Source organism: Xyrauchen texanus, chromosome 30 (assembly GCF_025860055.1).
Source record: "Xyrauchen texanus isolate HMW12.3.18 chromosome 30, RBS_HiC_50CHRs, whole genome shotgun sequence".
In the NCBI taxonomy this organism is placed as follows: Eukaryota; Metazoa; Chordata; class Actinopteri; order Cypriniformes; family Catostomidae; genus Xyrauchen; species Xyrauchen texanus.
In genome coordinates this window covers 2799569-2822277 of record NC_068305.1, presented here as the reverse complement: position 1 = coordinate 2822277, position 22709 = coordinate 2799569, and the positions used below count along the sequence as shown (strand labels likewise).

Genomic DNA, 22709 nt, shown 5'->3' with positions numbered 1-22709 from the left:
ATTACAAATTACATGTTGGCAAAAATGTATACGTAATATGCGATTTTGCCCCATTAATCAAAAGTTTTACCATCAACCAATCACTGTTGTCTACCATGTTGTTCGACTTTCCGTGTTGTTGTTCCGACTTGCATTCACGTGAATTTTCTCAGTTGGGAAATTATTTTTCAGATTATTCTGACCACATAAATGCAGTATAATTTAACTAGCGATCATGTGTGGTGATTATGCTTCTTACATCCGTTTCGAAGTATATCAAAATCTACACATTTAAGTGGCACCGAAATGAGGCACCGAAATCGGAGTTCTGATTCGGTCCAGGGTCAGGTTTCGGTACCCAACCTTAAAGGTGAGAGTTTAATCTTTGCCCCATTATATACAGCAACAAAATATGTTTTGGATTTTTGTCTTGGCTTGTTTTCCAATATAAATATCTAAAAATCTACTTTAAAACAAAGTACATTTTCTTTAGCAGCTATACTACAGAAGAAAAATTGTTATCTGAGAAGTTTGAATATATTAAATATACAAATAATTGAAAATATAAAAAAATCCTTGCATTCACCTGAGCAGCAAATATGATACTTAGACTTGCTTTTAGAGAATAGATCTTGAATACAAGTATATTTTGTCTTTACTGCACTCACAGAAGTATAACCAAGTGAAAAAACACACTTGTATACAAAATATACTTATATTTAAGGTACAATCTCTTAAAGCAAGTCTAAATATCTTATGTTGCTTCTCAAGTAAATCTATCCTAATTTAAGCATTTGTAGACATTTTTAAATGGAAAACAAGACAAAAACACTTGATAATAGGATGTTTTGCAGAGAATTTCTTTAATGAATTAAAATTAATTCAGTGAATACCATTTAGAGGTATTTTTAAAAGGTGATTTTGTCCTCTTTATTGTTAGCAAGCATATTTAATACAACATTTTAAGTTGGTACACAAGCTGAATAATCGGTTAAGAGCTAATGATTAATCAGTGCAATAATAGCAGAATAGTCTAATAATTGTTCTAAATAATCAGATTAATCCATTACCAAAATAATCATTAGTTGCAGTCCTAAATCTCATTCAAATTACTTAGAAAAGAAAGATGACATTCTATTGTCTCTTGAGGTCCTTCAAATTTTTTATAAATGTATCTTACTTGATTTTATATCTTAATTGTAACTTTTGTGACTTACCAAGCACAGTAGGAATCCTCCTGCAGAATCTGACGGGTCAAAAAACCAGAGCACAATGTAAAGGCTGCTTTCTCATCGCCGTCTGCCTCAAGGTTACAAATCATCTCTAAAGCATCTTGGCAGTCCACTCTTGAGAGCTGAAAAGTATGAAAACATGTTAATGAATGTAAAACAAGTTGTGGGATGTCTTTTGGAATATAAAAATCTACTGACAAGGATTTTGTGATTATCATCAAATTAAAATTCACACTTTTTTAGTTGAATGTTTTATAGGAGGTCTGAATTGGCTGAGCTATTGTTTGTGGAACTTTAATATTTTTATAACTACAAGTGATGACATGAAAATCTGAGATTTAAAAAACTAAAATTAACCTGGAAATAAAGTTAAGATTTTGAAATATTTAAAACAAAGAAAGGCCATGACATAAAATGATTCTGCAGTATTTCTAGGACACTTAAAGCAAACATGCAACATTGACCACGTTAACTCCTTTGTACACAAGGTTAGGTTTGCTTGCTTAAATTGAAACACACAAGATGCTTTATGGAACATTCTCAATTACGTTGGATAAAATCATCATCAGTGTTTGCACAAACTTGTAGAGTCCATGCCAGCTCGAGTGCATGCTGTCATTCAAGCAACAGGAGTATGCAAAATACCAAGACATTCTGAACGTTTGAATGTTTCATTAATTGTGATCTAATTTGTAATGAAAAACAAAAACAAAATAGAAGTAATTTAACATGTGGACTCAGACTTCTGAACAGAACTATAGATATTATCAATTAACAGTTCACTGTCTTTACCTCTTCCATTACAAGTTCCTGTGGAGCAACAGTGCACAAACACACCAGGTACATCTGCTTAAAGTGTCCCTGGTCTACAAACTCAGAGAATTCAGCACAAGCCTTGGCAAGTAATGCAGCCTGCTCAATACAACTCTCTTTGATCAGGTGCTTCACTCGCATTTTCAGTAGTGCTGGTCCTTCCAGAGTGAGGAACTCGTGAACTACACAGAGAAAATAACATTATTAGATAATGTAACACGGCTGACACAAGTGTTGGGGAAGCTCTTTAGAAACTGTAGCTTGTCTAGCTAAAAGCTCCTCTTTATTGAAAAAGTGGTTAGCTGCACTAAAATCTACTAACAAGAAGTTAAACAAACAAAAAAAAAGGCAGCACCTTTCTCTTGGGGTGGCGTGTCATTCTTGAGGATGCACTGCAACATTGAATTAGTCCACACACCTTGCTCTTTTGCAATGGTGTTGAGTATTACCAGCTGGGTGATTCCCTTCTCCTGAACCAGAGAATGAGCAATCTACACAGACAGGACAGCCCACAAAAATACATTATTTACAGTATTGGAAACCAGTGAAAAATAAGTAGCGTAAAGAAGCCTATGATCTATGGCAGCAGTTCTCAACCTTTCTTGTCTCAGATGCCTCTCTATTGCCCAAAACACTATTCAGAGCCCCAGAAACTTGAAACATTCTTAAGACAATAATTTCGAGATTCCACACGTTTTAAGAACTATCAGTTTATATGCTGAACGCCAGCATCATGGTAGGTTTCTGGATGCAACTAATTAACTAAATGAAATAGCAAACCATTACATTCAAAGTCATTACATTTTGGGGGCCTGGGTAGCTCAGCGATTATTATCAGAGCTGACTACCAACCCTAGAGTCGCTAGTTCAAATCCTGAGTGACGAGCCAGGTCTCCTAAGCAACCAAATTGGCCCGCTTGCTAGGGAGGGTAGAATTGGGTAGAAAAAGAGGATAAAATAAATGAATACAAATAAAAAGTTATTATATTTTAATATAATTAATTTTAAATAATTTTGTCAACTTGAGGCCCCCTGAAGGGTTTGCTGATGCCCCCTTGTGGGTACCAGCCCCCTGGTTGAGAACCACTGAATAATGCCACCCTCTGACACAACAAACAGCATCTGGTAGTTGACAAATAACATGCCAACTGATTTATTTATTTTCTTCAATCAACATCAAGCTTTTGGTGAAAATGTATTTGAATGTGAAAGGGAAAGTGTATATCTTAGGTCCTGAACAGTTCATCACCAAATGGATTTTTAATTTCTAAATTATGTCAGGTCAACAATTAAAGGACCATAACAAATAATACATAAAAGCTACAAGCATATTAACTATAACAGTGTGATCTTTTATAATATTTATAACAGTATTTTGTAGTTGACTGTCAAGTTGTTTACTTTGGCCACATTTAATCAAGATGAAGCTCACAAATACAATTAATGAGGACTTCAGCCTGTTAAATTTACCTGCACAGATGACTTAAACCTGTCCCACAATGAATCTGGGACATTTTGGGGCAGAGAAATCAGCAACTCCGCACAACTCCTACAGAAGAAAGGTCACAGATACTAATATCACAGGGCACAAAGAAAAAAACAATAAAGACTTGACAGAAAGAAATGTGACCAGCCCTATTGGGACAATAAATGTTTCTCAGGGTGACATCGGTAAAGGAAAGTGGAGACTGCGGCTCTGTGATCAAATTCATGCATTTGGATGACAAGTAATTCATAGGGGGCGAGAGACTTATGACATCTTACAAATCATGGAACTTGCTTCTCACGTGGTCAGACACATGTAATATTTGTATTAGGGGTTGCACCGTCTACTCAACTTGTTCTGCCACTACTCGAATCGTAAGGTCCGTGCCACAACTAGTGATCATTCAGTCAAGAATGATTCCTCAGTCCACAAATTGCGTCGTCTGTATTTGCGTGCAAATATATTCTTAAATATAGGCTGTGCAAATGTATTTGGAATAGCACTTGAAGTGTAAATAGTGTGAACACAGAGTGCTTTGTCTTCAAAGCATGTATGAGGGAACCGCACTGCAAAGCCAACAACTACAGTGTCTTTTTTGACCAATAACTGACCAAATGGTTAAAGACATGACAGTTCTAAAAGTTGCACTTACCAATACATGAGGGAAACCATGTACAAAATGCTTTGATTTCTGAGACATCGCTATAACATACATTAATGATGGACGATTGATTGAGTTGAGATTAAAATTGCAATATGGTCTTGCATGACTACTAAACCTTGAAAAGGCTGTGTTTGAAAATCTGCATTTGTGCGTTTTGTAATAAGAGGTTTTCCCTTTAAATAATAAGCTAGTGGATGTGACGCCATTTCTATAGCGGAGAGAAAAATGTCCGGTGTCAGGAGACACAGTGGCGTTTCAAATGGCTCAGTTTGATTTACGCTCGTTGATGTCCTGCTCTCCCACTGAAGCCGTGCATGGAATGTTTGAATCTCCTGCTGAAGCCGTGTTTGGAGAGAAATTGTGCACCTAACCTGATATAAATGGAGACTGACAATAAATCAGTCATGCTAGGAAAAGTGTAAGTGTAACTCTTTTTTTAATGTTGTTCATTCTTATGGGATATTGTAAATTCGATAGTTGCCTTGTGCTATTTGTATTTCATTTGTTTGTATTTAGAGGTAGGTTTTCTTAATTTTGAATAGGGTGCCAGCAGTATACCGGTTTCACGGTATACCACGGTTTGAAAATTGAAGGTTATCATACCATGTACATTAGCTTATCTACGGTATTGAGAAAAAAATGCAACCGGACGGAGAATCTCACATGCGCTTGCGCATCTCCTTTCCTTGTCTGAAAATGTCAGAGAGAAGTGAGGCGAGGGGGTCTGACATGAGTGTGTGTTAAAGAAGTGTTTCTCAACTGTTTATTCGGACTGGGTCGCGGACAGCAGGATAATTCAGTTAACTAGCATTGGGACTTAACGCGTGTCTCCACAAGCGCTTAACATGCTCATGCTTGCCAGATAAGAGACGCAACACCCCCAGTTTAAGATTTACGCAAATTGGAAATATTACGCCTAATGTAATACTTATTTAGTGCAATCTGGCAACCATGCACGCGAGTGCGCTTTTCTATCTCGCTTTCCTCTTTTAACAAACTTGGCGATCTGTTGTGTAATATTCTGCTCAAGGAAAAGTGTTATACGGCTACTCTGTGTCCATTCTTGAGGCTGCTTGTGATGTTTGGTGCTACTAATTTTGCAGGTAAACCTTCTCAGTAAATTAAATATAAAAGTAGATCTCGGCATCATTGACATGCGAGCAAAAGCAAGCCAGAGACAAATACATATATGTATTTATTTTTTGTGCAATTTAGAAATGTTGAAGTCCCTTCACACCTGTATGTTAATGTAACTCTTGCCGTAATTATTTATCATAGTCATGCAGTCGGTGTTATTCAGTTGTGTGCTGAAAGTCAAACGTTGACATCAACAACAAAAATAATGTCATTTGATGCATGTCCTTATACTGGAAAACCATGAACAAAAACATGAACAAAACTATGCAACATAAAAGGAAATGCAACCCAAGATACATTAAATACAGGTTAAGTTTAATCTATGGCAGGTCGACACTTGATGTCCAATGTAAAATCTGTCCTGAAGCAAAACCAGTTGAGAAGCACTGAGTTAAAGGGACAGACAAAAGCATTCTGGCCTCACTGTCACGCACCTACAGTATATATTAACTGTTAATAATCATAGGACATTACTTCAAAAGCTCACACAGCTGATGTTATTTTGCATTTAGTAGTTAATTTTAACATAAACTAACATGCTTTAGTTATATAACATGTTATGTTACATTATATTTTTTGTCATGTTTATGATTCGATTTATTATTATAATTCTGTTAGCTTTCTTATTTTTTCTCTTTATTTTATTTTCAAAAGGGAGATTTTTTTTTACATATACTTTTCAATTATAATAAAGTGTTTGCTCAAAAATAAATAAATAAAATAACCCTTCTGTTTTCACTGATAATAGTAATTGTGTAATACCATATACCGTGAAACCGTGATATTTTCTGAAATATTATCATACCGTGAAAATCTCATACTGTTGCAACCCTAATTTTGAACTGGATACAATTCAAGCTATGAACAATACACAAGCTCAACAAGCATTCCTAAAAGTATTTTGAACAGACTGAGGAGTTATGAATTTGTATATGATTTGTATTTTTGGTATTTATTCGATATGTTTGGAATTGTTGTCTATTTGATATGTTTGGATTTATTGTACTGGTGGAATCTGCATATGTGTATTATGAACTTGTATTGCACTTCATGAATATGTGAATATATGTTGTTTTACCTGCTCTGGTTTGTGAAGGGTCATTTGAATTACTAAAAGGAAAGAAAAAACAAAAAAACAAAAAAAAAACAGGATATGATAGGGATTATATAAATTGATAAGGACATTTATTAGATTCCTTTGGGATGGTTTAATTTATGAATACATGAAAATTTGTCTGGATAATATACCAGACTGGCACCCCTTTGGATACATACTAAATAGTCACAGTTTGCATTCAAAACTATGAGCCAGTGGCACCCTCTACCAGTCTGGATGTCAATATTAAATATCCTTTACACAATAGAATTTAAAAGGGTGTTTTGCTCCTTTGGTAAAATCTTTTTTCTCTTATGTGGTTGACATTTCAGTGCAATTGCCCAACATGTGTCATTTTTAACGTTCTATCATATACATTAGAAACATGTCAAATGTGAGTTCTGTTGTTTTAAAATGCAAAAACAGAAGCGCAAAGATGTTTTAGAAGTAAAAATAAAAGTTGTTTTTCTTATCAGTTATCAAGCTATGATATGTAGTTACTTTTTAGTCTTTATATCCATTTATTGGTTTTTGTGACTCTTTTTAAAGAGTTGCTCTGTCATGTGTTCAACAGATCCAATCCATGTTCAATGGAAATGATAGTTAAAACAATAAAAAAAAGCTTTTGCACGTTATACATTTTTAAAGCATAATTCCTGAGCAAAAGTGATCAGATGACAAAATATCAATATTTAGTTTTTGGTTAAAATCTGTATCGCTACTATCCCTACGGACAACCCCTTATACATGCTGCAATTACCGTCATGTCACCATGTAAAACAATTACCATCCGAATAAGCCTTCAGTGTATACTTACAGAGAGAGCCTTTCAAGCACAACTGGCACCTTTTCACACTGGGCAGAAAGGTATGGGCACGCCTGTGAAAAGCTCAGCAGGGCGATGATATAAACCTCCAGTACTGATAACTGCCCCTCCTCAATACTCCACCGATTGACATACTCCACCAAAGTCTGAAATCACAACAAACAAACGTGTGAATACTTAACACCATCATTTAAAGGGCTAAATGATTTTGTTCAATAATTACTCCACAGACAGTTCTGCTGTGTTACTGTGACAGAAGGCAACACCCACAGACATCTGCATACAAAAAAAATACAACAGACATCGTAACTCATTTGCTAGATAATGAGTAATGGTGCGTTCACATACAACGCGAAGAAACATGTCGCCTCGCATTGCTCGCGCAAGTTTGACTGCTGGACTTTAAATGTGTGTACTTTAAACTCGAACCCGCGAGTATTCCCCCCTTCTCGTCCGGAAAAGGACAGGAGGAGGGGCTTCTATGACTTGGTTCATAGTAAAGTGCAACCAATAGCTGGAATCAAGAAGATGCGTATATATTCAGAACTTAAAAGGTAGTCTAACTTCCTCGCTCACTTTCCTCCAAGCGATGTCTTTTTTCGTCCAGTCTCGGTTCATGTATGACGTTTTGCCATACAATTGTAGCGGTGTGCCCACACACCGCTATAATTTTTTCATTCATTTTTCCAGATTTCTTCTGCTACTATGTCAGTACGTCAGTGACATCCAGACAATCTCAATGATAATATGTTCTTGCGACATCACAGCATTCAGATTTTTCGCTTGAGTTGAACATTTTTAAAATGAAGCGATTTTGTGTGTTTGAGTCGCGCCATTTGCGCCGCCTGGCTTGCTTCACGTTGTATGTGAACACACCATAACACTACAAACAACAAATGTGGCATATTATGTTTTTGAAGCTTCTTAGATTTAAGAATTATGTGAGCATGCACAGAGATCGAGAGATCGAAGTCCTGTATGTGTCTGTTTGTAAGCAAGTTCACAGTAGTTTAATTCGCGAATTCAAATTCTGGTAAAAAAAAAAAAGCACCTCCAGTGCCGTTCTAAATTCATATTATAAGTGAACCGAACTGTTGAGCATCTACATCTGAGATGTTGTTCATGAATAGCGCTATCCATTCAATAATGCAATGGAGCTGCACTTGATTTTTATATATATCCTTTTGTGATTTCTCCTGTGGCCATCTGACAACTAACCCTGAGTGCCCTCAGACAAACTGCTAGCGAAACATACAGCACACTAGCGTTACTCAAACTGGGGTCCTTTTCAAATAGCCAGGAGGCCGTGGGAAATTCCTGATTTGTGAACATTGATTGTGTTGCACTGTTGTAAGCAAATAGGCAATAAAAAAACTTAGATATACCATTAATTGCCTACTATAAAAATATGACACAACAGACGTTTTGAACAATATAATCAAACAGCCAATAGGCTAATTTGACCGCAAATTTAAGTGTAGGGAAATCCGCCTATTTCCACAATGACAGCAACTTATCTTATTGGTGAACGAATATCGCTTTCCACACATTTACTGATGTTTCTGTGGATGACATTGGACAATATCCATCAGCCATTGAGACACAGAGCTGTTGCTCCATCCAGTAAAAAGAAAGGGTTTAACCTACAGTATTTTAAGTTATCGACCACAATGAGGGTGAATATTCTCAAGCCATAGACCAGCACTGAGCTACTATTCTCCCTCCCTTCCTTTTACTTGCAGAAAAGAAAAAAGTGACAGTTAACAATTATGTAATTTGAATCATTAAATAATTATTAAATTGTGTTATTGTATTATTACTGTTTAATTATCCACAATAATGTGATAATATAGTAACAAACAGAGGTGGGGACAAGTCACACATGGTCAAGTCCAAGCAAGTCTCAAGTCTTAACCATCAAGTCTCGAGTCAAGTCTCAAGTCGCAGTTCAGATAAATCAAGCAAGACAAGTCAAGTCAAGGGTTCACCCTAAGCAAGTCAAGTCAAGTCCTGATAAGTTTCAAGTAAAGTCAAGTCACACTACTAAAATAAATAGAGGTAAATTTTTTCGATACATATTTATTTTTGCACAGAAAAGATGAACTTGTATACATATATTATGTATCTTATTTATTATACATTTGCTACATATTAATCATATGCATATCTGTGCTACATTAATATCTGAAAATAAAATAAAATTGTGTTGTTTACACAAAACGTTCAGACATTAACATTACCTGTAAACATTAAAACAAATTTATTTTCGTATGCACAAACATTCTTTACATTTTTAAAAATAATGTAATTTAAGGAAAATCAATTTGCAAAACCACATTTATCAAATCAAATCAAATCACTTTATTGTCACACTACCATGTACACAAGTGCAACAGTAGGTGAAATTCTTGTGTGCAGTTCCGAGCAACATAGCAGTCATGACAGTGACGAGACATATACCAATTACAGTAAACAACATACTTACACAAACCAATTTACACATCAAATGTACACATACTTACACAACACAATAATTATATACAATGTACTGTAAACAATACACACAATATACAATAAGTGGGAGTATGTGAAATATATATATATATATATATATATATGAAGTAGTATATTGAGGAGAATATGTTGACAGTCCAGTGTGAAATTATAGATGAATAAAGTGCAGTGCTAATTATTGATCGTGATAGATCAAGTGTTCAACAGTCTGACTGCTTGGGGAAAGAAGCTGTCATGTAGTTGGCTGGGGCGGGTCCTTTATGTGACCAAGTGTAAATGGAATCGTTTTGATAAATCAGAATCAGCTATCCGATCTGAGAAAACGCATGAAGTGGCCAGGTGTAACGTTAAACATAGGGTTGCCAACCACAACAGTTTTCTGTAGCCTTGTGCTGAACTTATTCAATAGAATTAGACTTCTAGAATGTTCTTTCAAGTGCAAAAAAATATATATTTTTTAATTTAGTAGTTTTTCTTATCATAGCCAACAAATGTCTTCGAAACGCCTTTTCCTCGATTTACTGAAGCCTATATGTAAAACGCATTTGCAGCTGCACAGCCGTGTATATATCTATGCTGCATATATCTATGCCGTCTGGCTCGCTCATAGGCTGTGCTGCGGCAACTGCACAGCCAATGGCGCTGGCCTGAGTCAGAGCCCGCCAAGGGGCGCCAAGTCCCGAATTTTGCATTAAAGCAGGTCTTCGTTCATTCATAGTCTGTCTGACATATATATTAGAATAGAAGCTATGTGTCTGTCAATTCATTGCTCTGGATTGATACTCAAAAATACGGAATAAAGTGCGTTCCGTATCAGTTCAATACGGAACAAGACTTTATATTATACTATATATTATAAGTATTATACGGAACGGTTGGCAACCCTAGTTAAACAGCCCCTTAGAAATGTTTAGGGCGTGCTAGTGATCACATCGAGCCTCCATGTTAGCCTGTCATGCAGTGACGTTATGTGCAATGCTTTATAGTTTCCACACGCAGTCCACAAACTTGAAAATGCGCACATTTAATACATACATTATAACCTACATGTAATATTGAGCTGCCCGCTCATTTTAAGATGCCAATCAACATTAAAAAACTCAGGCTACGCCACTGTTATAGTCAAATTCCCCAATAAGTTACATCTATTTACGAGGCGTAACAGTATAATGATAATGCCATGGTCACATTTCTAATAAGAAAAAAACATAATATGCCATCAAGGCCAAATTATGACAAACAGAAAAGATTAATTCATTACATTAGTAATCGTTATAACGTAGATCTTAGTGAAACTGACTATAAAGAGATTACTTTCTTACCTTTCCTTGTGGTTCTTCTTGATATGTCGAGCGAAATTTTACGTTGTGGTTGTCGGTGTCGGATATTCGTGCCTTGCATATTTTGCAACTGGCAAATCTTTTTTATAGGCACGGTCCAGTTCAAAGTCTGTATAGCCAAACGAGGCCATTTGTGGAGCTTCGACTACTGTCTGCCATGTTTGGCGCGGTTTGAATTGAGCAGCACAGATGCCAATAGTGATGCTGACGTCACAATATATATGTTTTTTAATTAATTGTATTGCTGTTTGTTTATTATAAGTTCAAGTCATTGTCGAGTCTTCCACTTGAAGTCAAGTCAAGTCTCAAGTAACTTGTTCTCAAGTCAAAGTCAAGTCAAGTCATTTTCGTACTTTAATCAAGCAAGTCACAAGTCCTGAAAATTGTGACTCGAGTCAGACTCGAGTCAAGTCATGTGACTCGAGTCCCCCACCTCTGGTAACAAACAAAAACAATCAATCCTGAACGGTTAAATTTTCTTCCTAAGAATATGGTGCTTTACTCATGTTTAAACTCATACATTGACTATAGGGGGAAATTATAATCATTTATAAATAAGTAGCTACTGTTTAAGCTTTGTGGTGTTCTTATTGATGTTTAATCCTACGGATGGCACTAAAACCTCAGCTGAGCAACAGAACTTCTATGGTGTTTGTGTCGTCTTTGATTTGAATAATTTGTATTGTTGTATTTATCACATGTAAATTGCTGTACAAACGCTGGATGAATATGTAATTGAAACACTTTCCACACAGAAGCCTGAAGCCTTGTACTCACTGGAGATAATTTTTATACTTCTAGTAAATAATATAATTTCTAAAATCATTTATGCAGATCTACACTCCTGCCAGAAGCCTGCGGTCGACTAAGGAACGTCGCCTTGTTGTACCAACACAGAGGCACCAAAACACTTTCCCGAACTCTGTTTCATCATACCACGTTGGTGGAATGACCATCCCAACTCCATCAGTGAAGCTGACTCGCTCTCGGTCTTCAAAAAACGGCTAAACGCACATCTTTTCCAAGAGCACTTAAACAGTCACTAAAACAAATCTGAAATGAAATCTGTTTTGAATGCTATTCTGATGCTAGTAAAACTCTGTAGTATGGCACTTTTCGTACAAATGTCTCCATAAGATGATTCGCTTATGTTTTCCTTTTTTGTAAGTCACTTTGGATAAAAGCGTATGCCAAATGAATAAATGTAAATTAAAATATTTGTTGTGATGGAGTTATGAAGGGGGTCCTTGGAGAAACTGCACTAGATAATCAGCCTGTAATCTGATGGTGAGAGACATCTTTCATGAAGGGATTAGTAACTACAAGATGCTATATTGTGAATATAGTGATGCGTAAAATCAGTACAATCTTTTAATTGTTGGTATATTGCATAATGTCCTGCTGCATGAGAGTTGCATTTAAGACAGCGGTAGATAAAAAATTAAATAAAAAGTTAAACTATGTTTTGTTCCATTCAGTAGCTCACTATTTAACAGCTTTCTAATCGCTGAAAAGCATCCTGTGTGTACACTCTCTAATCCAATACATAGTGTTAAAGGATAGTGTTCACTAGACTGAAATATCACAGAAATCATGTTAATACAATTAATATGTTTTCATGATCGATCATTGCTGTGATTACCAGGTACTCATGCCAATCTTTACAAAACAGTGAGATCTTGAGTGCCTCAAGCCTTTCTTTAAAAGGGTCAAACAATATAAAAAGTTTTTTTTCATTAAACCATTATATTAAGCCAATTAGTTAACCTTCTGCAAGAACATATATTCCTTGACATGTTAACAACGATAAAGTTTTCTTTAACTAGTGATGCAGCATTATTTCAAACAACATCTACAATAGTTTGGTGGTCGTTCTGACCTTGTTTCTAGTTACAGATAACTACACAACTACAAAATAAATAGTATTATCTTTATCCTCTATGATATATCTCACTTTGGCCAATATTGATGATCAGCCGACAGTGTAAACAGACAACAGTGGTTAGTGCATGGGTGTGAATGGAAGTGCATGAAAGGCAATGTCTACACTGTGACCGCAGCTTCAATTGACAGCTCAGCAAACCATCTTTTATCTGCATCTAAAGAACCTTTGGCAATAAAAACACCAGCTGTGCCATGTTGACCTTCTAGCTGCTCTTCATAGACAATCACTTCAAATGTGATGTTGGTATGTAAATGTTGGTTAATGTTAAACCATCAGCAGAAAGATAAACAACAAGAATAAAGAGGGTGCAGAGCAGCTCAGCCTGCTTTGTAACCTTGAAAATCCCATTCAGATCATTATTACGACATTCAAAATCATTAAACTGACAGATTTTTCCAGCCCTTAATGAACGTTTGTATCTTAATGTTTTTAATGTCCTGTTTCTTTGACCACTGGCCAAAAGAATCAGAGTATGTGCTAACAAAACTTGTTATGAAACTCTGTCACGATACACTTTTTAAAATCTAAGTTTTAAAGAAATGTAAAGTCAGCTATAATGCAGGTCAGCTACATTTATCAAAAGTTCCCCTTTTTGAATTTGACACCATACTAAAAACCCTGTCAAGAAAGTTAGACACAACAGGAATGACCCTGCTATGCTTTAATGCTGCCACTACAAGTAGTACATCCTAAAACACATCACGGTCTCTCTCTCACACAGAGAACAACTGTGAATCTCATCATGAGAGTTATTGCGGTGAATCTTTCCCAGAGTGATTTTACGGCTTCCTGGAGTGGCATAGCCAGTCTCCAGACCTTAAATCCAGATTTACTGAATTTACTGAATTTTCTTTGAAAATTGACATTCAAACTTTGATGATGCCATTTAAAAATACAGTAAGTGTGTACATTTTTGTTTGACCTTAAGGCTAGGGTATAATAAATTTTTCTCGCTGTATGTCGTTCGATTGCGGCGATGGAAACACAATTCTCATGAGTTAGTCACAAGAGTGGCAGATGTTGAGAAACGGATTGATTATCTGGAGTCATCGGAAAGGGAATTATCCGTTAATCCGCTCATGACCAAAAAAGACGTGAGAAGCATTTTGGAAAAACTGGAAGATCTCGAAAATAGGAGTTAAAGAAATAAATGTACAAATTGTTGGAATTCCTGAGCATGAAGGCGGCAGAGATATGGTGAAATTCCTAGATGAGCTCTTCCAGAGTCTGCTCGACATAACAGGCCATAAGCTGGAAATAGAGCAAGCTCACAGAGTTCCGGCTCACAGATCAATGAGTAATGAACAATTTTTTTAGATCATCCAATAAAGATCTTATGTTGCGCGAGGTGATGAGCATAGAAAGCTTTCTTGGAAGATCACAATATTTTCTTGTTCACAGATTTTTTAGAATTCGACAAGAGAGAAACACTATCCATTCAAGGAGTGTAACTTCTTGCGATGTTTGCGGCAAAACTGAGAATAGATACGAAGGATGGCCGTAAAGTATTTACGTGTCCCAAACAAGCACTGTCCTTCATATTTTTTATATCCAAGTCCCTCATTTTGTCTGTAGTGGATAGCTCAATTGAAAACATCTTAGTCTCAGATCACGCCCTGGTGAGTTTAGAGATGTTGCCACTTACGGAGAGAGAGAAATCATATAGTTAGCGCTTAACTGTATTCCGGTTGCAAAATCCTGATTTCCAACAAATGTTAAAGACTGAAATCAATGTTTATATGGAGACCATCTGGTTCTTAGTATCCTCTGCGGGCCTGGCTTGGGAGGCACTTAAGGTGGTTCTTAAGGGTCGGCTCATATGCCTCATTTACCAAAACACCCAAAGCCCGAGAACTCGGAGTTGGAAGGGAATATTAAAAGTGCAGAGGCAGAGCTGAAGTACAGAATGTCATCTGATGGCCTCAGAGAATTGACTTGATTGAAATACAGATATAATGCCATTTTGACACGGAGAGTTTTGGTTATTCAGGGCAAGAAAGTCATACTTCCAGTCGGGGGACAAAACATGGAAGCATTTGGCTAGATATATAAAGCAGAGTGTGTCTTTTTCTACCATTCCCGCTGGTGGTTAATTTTTTTTACCTCGGCCAATGATATTAATAATGCCTTTAAAGAGTTCTATCTTGATCTTTACAGTTCCAAGTCTTCATCTAATGATGAAGATATTAGAAAATTGGTGGAACCATTAGAACTCCCTAAACTCACGACCGAGCAAAACAATTCTCTTGATTCTGAGATAAACTTGGAGGAGCTTGACGAGGTAATTAAGCAGGCCAGATGGTTTTGCTGCTGAATTATTTTGATCTTATGCTACAGAACTGGCTCCACTTTTTTTTTTTTTTTTTAGAAGTTTAACAGAAGCTTCCTCCAACCATGACCGGATCAGTCTGATTCTTAAAAAGGACCAAGATCCAAGTGACGTTACAGTCCAATTTCCATGATCAGAATCAGAATCAGCTTTATTGCCAAGTATGCTTACACATACAAGGAATTTGTCTAGGTGACAGGAGCTTCCAGTCAACAACAATACAAACAATACCAAAAACAGCAGCAAGACATAGGTAATTAAAAACAAAAAAAGAACACAAAATAAATAATTATACATATACGTACATACAGTCACCTTCATACATACCCACATACACACACGTAGTGCAAATCTAATACAATCTGTTATATAAAGAACAAAAACCTGTATATTATGTACAGAGCAATGTAAGTAATGGCAGAAGTGGATATGTTGGATAATATAAATTAAAATTTAACTGTGTATTGCACATAATTATTGCTCAATGGGGCAATTTAAATGTTCATTAGATGGATGGCCTGAGGGAAAACACTGTTCCTGTGTCTGACGGTTCTGGTGTTCAGAGCTCTGAAGCGCCGGCCAGAAGGCAACAGTTCAAAAAGGTAGTGGGCAGGGTGAGTGGGGTCCAGAGTGATTTTACCAGCCTTTTTCCTCACTCTGGAAGTGTACAGTTCTTGAAGGGGGGGCAGGGGGCAACCAATAATCCTCTCAGCAGACCGAACTGTCCTCTGTAGTCTTCTGATGTCTGATTTCGTAGCTGCACCAAACCAGACAGTTATTGAAGTGCAGAGGACAGACTCAATGACTGCTGAGTAGAACTGTATCAGCAGCACCTGTGGCAGGTTGAACTTCCTCAGCTGGCGAAGGAAGTACAACCTCTGCTGGGCCTTTTTCACAATGGAGTCGATGTGTATCTCCCACTTCAGGTCCTGTGAGATGGTAGTGCCCAGGAACCTGAATGACTCCACTGCTGCCACAGTGCTGTTTAGAATGGTGAGGGGGGACAATGTTGGGGTGATCAAGCTAGATGTAAAAATGTGGTCAAATTGTGGCTAACCGATAAAGTTATAACATCTCTTGTACATATAGATCAGGTGGGGTTTATTTGGGGGCCGTAGTTCTTCTGATAACATTAGGTGTTTCATAAATATCGTATGGTCAGCAGTGAATGATCAGTCTCCGGTCGCTGCCATCTCACTTGACACCGAAAAGGAGTTTGATATGGTAGAATGATATTATCTTTTAAAGATTTTGGAAATGTATGGGTTCGGGAGTACATTCATTTGTTGGATTAAGTTACTTTATAGACACCCTGTAGCAGCGGTGGCAACAAATTGATTAATTTCAGATTATTTTACTCTGAATAGGGGCATTTGGCAGGGTTGCCCTCTTTTCCCAATATTGTTTTGTCTAGCCCTGGAATTATTAGCAGCAGCGATAAGGAGGATGGTTTTACAGGGGTGATCCCGGTGATACAGAGGCGTGCAGTCTCGTGGAACACGCGCATGTATAATGTTCTCACTCTTTCTTTGTTTCAGTCTTCTGAATTTTTTGTGTGTGCAAGAACAGTATCGTCTAGTGCTGCAAATGACCTCAGCCATCTCAGCTCAGAAGGTGCTTTGAGTTCATTCGCTTTATTTCCAGAGAACAGTTCATTGTGAACGCAACTCCGCAGCCTGTAAAATAATACAAAATATATAAAATAAAAAACTCATTCACCTCGAACCGTGATTTATATAACAGTAATTATTATCATCATTATAATTAATATTGTTACATTTATAATAGTAAATTATATGCAAATCTTCATTTGTGTAAGTAATTTTCCATTCCAAATACCAAGACTCTTCTCGTCGACTACATTTGTTCGACTATTAGGGGCAGCCCTAAACAATATAAATAATATTTAATGGTTAACTTAAAAAGACAAACACTAAGCAGGCAGCTCCCTCCTTTCTTTCAGGCCGGGGAGCCACCAGCATGATGTACAGTGAGGGAAAAAAGTATTTTATCCCCTGCTGATTTTATACGTTTGCCCACTGACAAAGAAATTATCAGTCTATAATTTTAATGGTAGGTTAATTTGAACAAAAGGGAGTGCTCCTAATCTCAGCTTGTTACCTGTATAAAAGACACCTGTTCACAGAAGCAATCAATCAGATTACAAACTCTCCACCATGGCCAAGACCAAAGAGCTGTCCAAGGATGTCAGGGAAAGATTGTAGATCTACACAAGGCTGGAATGGGCTTCAAGACCATCGCCAAGCAGCTTGGTGAGAAGGTAACAACAGTTGTTGAGATTATTCGCAAATGGAAGAAACACATAAGAACTGTCCATCTCCCTTGGTCTGAGGCTCCATGCAAGATCTCACCACGTGGAGTTGCAATGATCATGAGAATGGTGAGGAATCAGCCCAGAACTACATGGGAGGATCTTGTCAATGATCTCAAGGCAGCTGGGACCATAGTCGCCCGCAAGGTCCCCCTGCTCAAGAAAGCACATGTACAGGCCTGTCTGAAGTTTGCCAATGAACATCTGAATGATTCAGAGGAGAACTGGGTGAAAGTGTTGAGGTCAGATGAGACCAAAATCGAGCTCTTTGGCATCAACTCAACTCGCCGTGTTTAGAGGAGGAATGCTGCCCATGACTGCAAGAACACCATCCCCACCGTCAAAAATGGAGGTGGAAACATTATGCTTTGGGGTGTTTTTCTGCTAAGGGGGCCGGACAACTTCACCGCATCAAAGGGACGATGGACGGGGCCATGTACTGTTAAATCTTGGGTGAGAACCTCCTTCCCTCAGCCAGGGCATTGAAAATGGGTCGTGGATGGGTATTTCAGCATGACAATGACACACGGCCAAGGCAACAAAGGAGTGGCTCAAGAAGAAGCACATTAAGGTCCTGGAGTGGCATAGCCAGTCTCCAGACCTTAATCCCATAGAAAATCTGTGGAGGGAGCTGAAGGTTCGAGTTCCAAACATCAGCCTCGAAACCTTAATGACTTGGAGAATATCTGCAAAGAGGAGTGGGACGAAATCCCTCCTGAGATGTGTGCAAACTTGGTGGCCAACAACAAGAAACGTCTGACCTCTGTGATTGCAAACAAGGGTTTTTCTAAATCATAAGTCATGTTTTGCAGAGGGGTCAAATACTTATTTCCCTCATTAAAATGCAATTCAATTTATACAATTTTTGACATGAGTTTTTCTGGATTGTTTTGTTGTTATTCTGTCTCTAACTGTTCAAATTAACCTACCATTAACATTATAGACTGATTATTTGTTTGTCAGTGGGCAAATGTACAATATCAGCAGGGGATCAAATACTTTTTTCCCCTCACTGTATGTGCCTTTTCGGCCCCACCAGCCAGGAGTTCATCCACGCGTCTTTGGACCTGAGAGGGTGACAAGGGGAGGGACACCACCACAACAACGAGGGAATGGCCAATACAGAATGACAGCGGGAGAGAGAGAAAAAAAAAAACCGTACTTGCCGGTTCTCTGATACGTCACTCCTCCACCCTCTAGTGAACAACAGCCGCACCTACATGGGTGAATCGGAGTCAGTCTTCTGGCTCCCAGCAGACGGAATGCTTTTTTGGTGGACGGAAGGGGTCTGCTCCATTGGGGTGGATGGTAGTGGCGAGGATTCTACTACGGCACATCCCTCCTCCTTCCCGGGTTGCATCAACAGTGTAACAAGGTAAAAGGGAAAGGAGGCAGCGAGAACTGGCTTAACAATATAAATATTTAATGGATAACTTAAAAAGACAAACACATGCCGGGCAGCTGCCCGTACTCTCTGGAACTGATACTGTGGATATAGATACTGTTTCCTCCAGCATCTTCTCAAGGTCCTTTGCTGTTGTTCTGGGATTGATTTGCACTTTTCGCACCAAAACATGTTAATCTGTAGGAAAAAGATTACACCTGCTTCCTGAGCAGTATTATTGTTTGTACAGATGAATGCGGTACATTCAGGCATTTGAAAATTGCTCCCAAAGATGAACCAGACTTGTGGAGGTCCACACATTTTTTCTGCAGTCTTGGCTGATTTCTTCTGAATTTCCCATGATGTCAGGCAAAGAGGCACTGAGTTTGAAGGTAGACCTTAAAATACATCCACAGGTACACCTCTAGTTCAGTACATATTAGCTGCTTAAAGGCACAGTTAACTTAATGCATGTAAACTTCTGACCCACTGGAATTGTGATATAGTAAATTAAAAGTGAAACAATCTGTCTGAAAACAATTGTTGGAAAAAATTACTCATATCACGCACAAAGATGATGTCCTAAACAATTGTCAAATCTATAGTTTGCTAAAATTATATCTGGGGAGTGGTTAAAAAATGAGTTTGAATGACTCATTGCATGAAACTTCTGACTTCAACTGTAATTTGATTTTTAAAGAGAAAATAAGGCTGACATTTACCATTAAGCTCGTCCTCTAACAACTTGAGAAACTTCAAAAGACATGATAACATTCCAGGTAAATGAACACCGTGAGTAACGATGCTCCCTGGTTTTTATGGTGCATTCTGGGAAAATTTAGGGAGATTTTGCGATTGAGACCGAAAATGGCCGATTCCCTAATCAGTGTCCAGACTACTAAACAAGGGAGACACACGCTATTTAGTAACAAACTTAAGGGCTGTCAAATAATTTTTTTCTCTTCTTCTAAAAGAAAAAGGCTTGTTCCTCATATACATTTTATATCTATCTATCTATCTATGAGAAGGTGTACTATGTATTATTCTTGTTGCATTCTAACAAATTAACTGATGCAGTTGTTACTTTGCAATGCAGCAAATTCCATAATACTGTCTCATTTTGATGAATCACTTATGTTGTATTCTTCATGTTTACGCAAGTCACTTTGGAAAAAAAGCATCTGCCAAACGAATAAATGTAATTCTCCTCCCTACCAACTAGGTGGCAATATTCACAAAACAAAAAATGTAAAAGTTTAGTTTTATAGGAAAAATGACTTGAATATTACTGTAATACCACAGGAGTCATATGGATTACTTTAATGCCGCCTTTGTGATTTTTGCTGACGGCGGTATTGCGAGGGCTGGAAACGCAAAGTTACGGTGCTTGAAGCATGTGCCGAGGTGGAGTTACAGTAAACAGGAGCGGATCAGCTCAGATTTGCAACAGCTAAGACTCCAATCAGGTTATTCGCAAAATAGCTTTCCGATTTGCACCGTGACATCTGGGACGGCATGAGGATGAGTAAATTGTGATAACTTAAATTTTGGTGAACTATCACTTTAATAACCAAGTACACTTTGGCCGTCTGCATTTCTGATTGGAATGCGCACAGTGTGCGTGGCACGTTTTGCCATCAGTGCAATCTGCATAGACAGTCCTCGACTGAGTGCATGTTCAGCGCCTGCTGTTAACTGTAAAAAAAGAGCATCACAAAACAGCCTTAGTGTGCATGTGCTGAACCTGTTTGTATTCATTCTTGGTCAGAAAAATATACTTTTAAAAAGGCAATGTGGTTGACTGGGTGCGATCCGATATGCAACGTGGAAAAACAAAGTATACCCCAGCAGGGGTGGTTCTAGGGTCAGTGAATATTCTGAATATTCTGGGCCATCCTTTGATGAAATATCAATACATTTTATAACAAAAGTTTAAATGTCACATCTGTGAGGTGTCATTTAGAGTAAATATTACAAACTAAAAGGTCCAACAAATTTTTGTCACAGCCTCAGATATGCTTTTAATATTATGTGCTTTAAAACGTGATATAAAAACACTGTTTTGTCCCGTTGAGAAAATGTTCAACACCGGGCATCCCTTAGCCCCATTTCAATCATTTTATTTCAACATTATCATATACAAACTGTATTTTGTGTTTACTGAAATTGGCTTTGTTTTATGTTCGATTTTGTGAAAATTTAGAAGTTATACACAAAAACAGAAGAAATCAGGATGTGCAAATCATTTTTCACAGCACTGTAGAAGACTTTTCACATCTACATATCAACAACACCCTTAAACTTTAATAGATTTTTTCAATACAACTGTGGTAATTGTTTTAAAGTTAAGTTTTTAAATGTGTTTAGGCTTATATTTTTTTCATAACAAAGTTTATTTTTTTAAGAAAGACTACCTAACTAACGACTGAGGAGCAATCCATGCTCATATTTATGGTAAACACAAGGGCAAGTAGGCTAAAATGTAGAATAGAAGTCATGTTGCAACATTTCCTGTTCCAATGATTTTTGATATTAGGAAACAAACTGTCCGGGTTTGGATTCCTAAATTATCTTGATTATGGCAGAAATCATAATCACTATTATTTTGGTCAATATTGAGATTACAATCATTTAACACTATTACTCGCTGACATTGGAAACATCATGCATTTATTGAACAAAAAAATTTACTTTTTAAGGGGATTTCCTTGAACTTGAAATGTGAACTGCACTGGGTAGGGGAGAATGATAATTATGGTAATTGTTTTGTCACGTATGGTAGTCAAATAAAGAAAAGCCTCCATCATTTACAGCAGGGGTGCTCACACTTCTATGGAATGAGAGCTACTTTTTCATCATGTTATTGCAGCAACAGGGTTCCAGACTGCGACCATTTTTTGAGAATGTGTGAGTTCAAATGTTATGTGGTCGCATTTGTGCGAGTGGACGCTCGCGCAACAGAACGCCGTTGTATCAACAGCAGCTGCTGCAGTCCGTAACTTATGTTCAAAATGAACGAGTACATCATGAATCCGTTTTCCACATCGTGTTTTTGACTTATCCTGAATCACTACGGTACGCCTATAATAAGTGTTTATATTCTGACTATTTTATCCCGGGCTCGGCTTGGCTGCGATGCTGCACAGTGCCTGCGTGACTCGCCATAGACATTAATGGAGAGAAGTAGCTCCGGCTACAGTGTTCTTCCGCAAGAAACGTGCAGTTTATTTATAAACAACGTACACGTCACGCGCATTGCACACTGATGGTGAAACGCGCAAATTCCGAATTCACGAATTAAAATGAAAAGGTCAATTGCTCAATACTTTAAAAAACAAAGTGTGGAAGTCAAGGATGCTGGTGGAAAGGACCAGCCAATGAGCCAGCACACAGACACTACTGATGACAGGTAGTGTCTATGAGAGCACAGGTGCGGACAGGGAGGAACCGAGTGAGCAGAGGAAAAGGAAAAGGCACAACTTCCAGCAGCAATGGCTTAGACAGTACCCGTGGTTGCGATACGAGGCTAATGCCATGCATTGTTTGTACTGTAAACAGTGTGGCCCATCCATTGCAGGTCATTCTAAATTTGTTACAGGGTCTACGCAATTTAAGATTGAGTATATTAAACT

At 37.6% G+C, this 22709-nt stretch overlaps 1 protein-coding gene across 1 annotated transcript in view; it reads right to left on the bottom strand.

Moving 5' to 3' along the window:
- LOC127624048 (zinc finger protein 292-like) overlaps positions 1 to 22709 on the bottom strand; it is a 47515-nt gene that overhangs the window by 11121 nt on the left and 13685 nt on the right. Inside the window, exons 2-6 of the mRNA XM_052098666.1 lie at positions 7225 to 7379; positions 3495 to 3573; positions 2380 to 2515; positions 2004 to 2206; positions 1197 to 1333 (exon numbers count right to left, since the gene is read on the bottom strand). Of these exons, the coding sequence (XP_051954626.1) occupies positions 1197 to 1333; positions 2004 to 2206; positions 2380 to 2515; positions 3495 to 3573; positions 7225 to 7379 (710 nt within the window). The remainder of the gene's footprint in view (positions 1 to 1196; positions 1334 to 2003; positions 2207 to 2379; positions 2516 to 3494; positions 3574 to 7224; positions 7380 to 22709) is intronic.